Source organism: Populus trichocarpa, chromosome 8, assembly GCF_000002775.5.
Source record: "Populus trichocarpa isolate Nisqually-1 chromosome 8, P.trichocarpa_v4.1, whole genome shotgun sequence".
Taxonomy (NCBI): domain Eukaryota; kingdom Viridiplantae; phylum Streptophyta; class Magnoliopsida; order Malpighiales; family Salicaceae; genus Populus; species Populus trichocarpa.
The window spans coordinates 4,565,719-4,570,268 of NC_037292.2; the positions used below are offsets into that span (position 1 = coordinate 4,565,719).

The 4,550-nt window shown below is 31.9% G+C and overlaps 1 protein-coding gene across 2 annotated transcripts; it reads right to left on the minus strand.

The window, feature by feature from the left end:
- Positions 1-311: 311 nt before the first annotated feature.
- LOC7462099 (dehydration-responsive element-binding protein 2C) lies at positions 312-1,404 on the minus strand. 2 transcript variants are annotated; one of them, XM_052455535.1, is made up of 2 exons: positions 774-1,404; positions 312-740 (listed from the first exon to the last, which is right to left on the minus strand). In XM_052455535.1, the coding sequence occupies exons 1-2, from the start codon at positions 1,402-1,404 to the stop codon at positions 541-543; spliced, it is 831 nt and encodes a 276-aa protein (XP_052311495.1). In that variant the 3' UTR covers positions 312-540. The 2 variants fall into 2 exon arrangements, with proteins under 2 accessions (XP_052311495.1, XP_024461868.2); XM_024606100.2 differs by having other exon boundaries at positions 312-1,404.
- Between the last annotated feature and the right edge of the window lie 3,146 nt (positions 1,405-4,550).

Here is a 4,550-nt window from a genome sequence, read left to right on the forward strand (position 1 = left end):
CACCTTAGCTTCCATGTCATTTAGATAATAGGTATAGTATTATAATGAATAATGACATATTTTTAAAAATATTTTTTATTTAGAGATATATTAAAATAATATTTTTTTATTTTTTAAAAAAATATTTTTAAATTAACATATTAAAATAATATAAAAATATAAAAAATAATAATTTCAAGCTAATAAAAAAATTCCATTATAATAAAATGTTTGTGCGAATGATTCGCTTGCAATGCGTTTAAATAAGTTAGTAACTGAATTAATTACTACAAATAGATGAGATCAGCAAATTAGAATGTCTGAAAGACCCGTAAACACAATACAAAATTTTTTTAAATAACCACTAAATGAATGACAAGAGATCCCTAGCTTAGTTCACTAACATCGGTTTGATCATTAACAATTGCTTTTCAAGTTTGGCTTCTAATTTGCAAAATGCAAATCAAGGGACTAAAAAACCAGTTTACATTATAATTTACGAGCCTTCAATCAGCCTAGAAACACAAACACTATTTTCCTCGAGAAAACGCTACAAAGCTGTCAAAATCCTAAGCTGAAGTACCCCTCTGCTCCTGTCATCCCAGAATCAATATCCCCTAGCAGCTCTTCTACGCTAAAGATCTCATCCCAGCCGTAGCTGTGCCAGTCATTGGTCCACGAAGGATTTTCTGATTGAATCTTCAGCTCATCTTGACTCAGCTTGCTATTTTTTTCAACTCCCCGAGAACAATCCTCAATATGTTGGCTTGATACATTCTGTTCGTAAACCTCAGCTTGGCTTGATACATTCTGCTCGCAAACCTCAGCTTGGCTTGATATATTTGTCATCCAATCCTCAGCTTGGCTTAATACATTCTGGTTAGGATCCTCGTACGCACAAACCTCAGAGTGGGTTGATGTGGTGACGGAGTCAGCAGGACTTGCAGCTGAAGAATAGTATGATGGTGTCACAGCAGAGAAGTTATCCTTCGATGAGCTTGTTGAATTCACCACTTCTGGAATGTTTAAACGAGCACAAGAACCATACATAGCTCGTGCAGCATTATCATAGGCAAGAGCAGCTTCATAGGCAGTAGGAAAAGTACCAAGCCATAGCCTAGGCCCTCTGTTTGGCTCCCGAATCTCAGCAACCCACTTCCCCCATGTCCTCTGTCTCACACCTCTGTAATTGCAGACTGAATTCTCTGGCCCTCCTTTACCTTTCATGCACCCCTTCTTTGAGCCCTTGGCAGGAACTTTACGAACTGGTTTATTATTTCCATCACCTTGAGCATCAAGATGCTCATTGTATTCCTTCCACTTTTGAAGGGTCTCAGCTACAGATTTATCACTTGCCCTTTTCCTCTTCTTAGTAGAATCCATGGACATGGAAGTGGCGTTAGAACCTTGAATAAGAGTACCCATATTCTCGATCTCAGGACCCAATAATTATGATCCCAGTACTGGAAAACTACAAGAGTTTCAGAATCTGCAGTAGATAGAAAAGTAAAATTAAGCACCACTGCCACAAACTTGAACAGGAGAAACACAATTAAATAACAAATCTCAAAATCTCCAAAGAGTGACTCCACTACAGCTAATGTTCGATATATGTGTACATAGAGAACCAGCTAATTCTCATCCTCTCAGGCCAACAAATTTACTTGTTCGTAAAGTTTTCTCTATTTTGTCCTATTTTAAGTTTTCCTCTTCCGAGAAGGAGATTTTTCCTTGACTAGCAAGGAATAAGCCTCTATCAATTAAAGCCCTTAAAAGAGTAAGTATTATTAGGCAGCACGGAGAGAGTTGTCTTGACCACCAAGTAAATCAATAAACCCAGACAGTAAGAAGATTTCCTCTGTAACCAAACAGGCCCACAAAAACTTAACAAAGAAGATCTAATTTCTAGAACAAGAATTTACCACAACACAAACACCAAACAAGCTTTGTAATATCTCAAAATCCAATTGGGTTTTTAATACCCAGAATTTCTTCCAATTATAATAACTCCAAATTCTGAAACCCTAACCCGGAAAACGAAATTCACCTATCAAACACCAAGAAACCAGAGATTACCACCAGTTAAAAAAAGCCCAGGTCCCCAATTCAATCAATCAAACCCTAGAAACAAAAACAAAGCTGAATATATATATACATATATATATATAAAAAAAAAAAAAAACCTTAGGCTGAGATTAACCAACTAACCTGTCAACCAATGGAGAAGAAATTCGCTTCAAGAAATCAAAATCTTCGAGACCACACGAGTATCACTTAAATTTCCTTGACTTCTAATTCTCTTATGGAATTGTTGTCGTGCGATGATTTCCTTTTCTTTTCAGCGCGTTTCTTTCTTTTCTTTTCTTTTCTTTTTTCTTCGCTGTGGAGAGAGAAAATGAGAGGTTTTAAAAGAAACAGAGAGGTCACGCCCAGCTTTTAATCGATTAATAATCGAGAAATCTGTAGAAACTTGTGCGTACCGAGATATTTGTAGGTTTTATCTGGATACTTTTGTAAATTAGATTTTTTTATCGATGACGTGTCGATTTTACATTGGTGACTCTTTGTATTCGAATCTAGTGACACCTGGGAACGCGAAACTTCTCGAACCTAGAGAGGCTCTCGTCTCTACATGGCACCAAAGGAATTCCCCTCTTTAGGCCTCTTTCTGACTAGTTTCTCCCTGGTGCTTCCTTGAAATTTCCATTTTGCCATTTAAACTTGTTTATTCCATCTTTTTGTTTCATTTTAATTGCCATTGGTTTTTAAACAGGATATTTTAATAGAGATAATTTGTTCTGTTTGATCTTTTGAAGGTATTTTAATTTGTTCGTAAATCATACTAAAATAAGTAACTAATTTTGCTAATAAATATGGTTTCAAGATCTAAAATGTATATTAATTAGAATTATGCTGATGTTATTCTTGAAATGCATAGATTATTACTAGTTTATAGGTTTTTGTTGTGCCACATCAATTTTTTTAACATAACAAAAAAATATTTAGATTATAAAAAATTAATTAATATTGTTTTTAACTTATATAATAAGTTAATTTTAAAAATTTATTGCACGACTCTTTACTCAATCCAAGTTTAAAATTAAACAAAATAGAAATTATACTAAATAAATTCAATTAACTTGGTTGATTAAAAAGCAACTCAGTCAAGGGTTAAAAAAGTTTGGGGTTTAAATTGATGGGGGAAAAACAATGAAAATAACAAAAAAAAAATTACTGACCTTATTCGGGTTTTAAATTAAATTGGACATGATTGTCCTGACATGATTCAATCAACTTAATTGGTTCAAAAATAATTCAATCGACCAACAAATAAAATTTAAGGAAGAAATTAATAGAAAAATATATCTCAACTCAACTCCTTATCCTGTCTATGTTTAAAATTAAAATATTTAAAAATTATTCTAAAATGATCCGGTTACATCAGTCATCTAAACACAACCTGTATGAAACCGCATGATTTTTTCTAATTGTTCTAGTATAGCAGGGTAATAATCAATACATATCGAAAAAATGAACATTTTTCATATATCAAAATTAAATATTCATCTGTGAAGTAAACATTCATGGGAATGCTATGTCTGCGTGGTAGAGACTTCACATGGAGAAGCAAGTGAATGCTATGGACTGAAATTGACTCTATTTTACAAGTGCGATTTTTGGTAGATGTGTAATTTGGGTGTTTAGAAAGTATTTTAAAATGTGGTAACGATTGTTTTGAAAAGTATTTTTTATTTTAAAATATATTAAAATTATATTTTTTTTATTTTTAAAAAATTATTCTTGATATCATCATATCAAAATGACATAAAAACATAAAAAAATATTAATTCAAAATAAAAAAAAAAATTAAAAGTATTTTTCAAACCAAACACTGTTAAGTCATTCAAGTTACTAGTGAAAAAAAAAGAAAGATAAATAAAGACTACTCGTAAAAAAATAAAAATAAAAACACGGAGAAACACAGGAACACAAGTTTGAGTTTCAGCTCAACATTGCAGGATCAAATAAGAAGCGGTTACTGTAAAATTATCATGGACGTTTAAGACTGTGCCATAAGATTATCATATTATAAAGGACAGAAAAAAAAAAGTTTATAGCTGCATAGTTTTTTATTTTATTGAAAAATAGCATTGTTTTTTTTTAAATAGTAAAATAATATAATTTTAAAAAATTTGGCAAAACAACATGGATGTTGTTGGTGAAAACGTGACATTCCAAAGAAATTGTTAAATGAATTGAAACAAACCACAATGAGAAGATAATAAAAGAATGAAATTAACCTTGAAATGCTGAATTACAATATCATATGTGCTATTAAAAAATATTCTACAGTATGAATCTAACGACATCTAAAAAAATCAACAACAACAATCATAGCAGGTAACACAAGCCACGCAAATAAGTCATACGACTTTCTTGTCTCTAATAGAATGTAGCCATATATGATCCACTTCAATTATAGCTGGCGACCTTTCTTAGCTGCATTGGATTTATTTTGTTATAAATACGGTTATCATTGAAGGTTCAATGTGTATTTGAAGTTTTTTTTT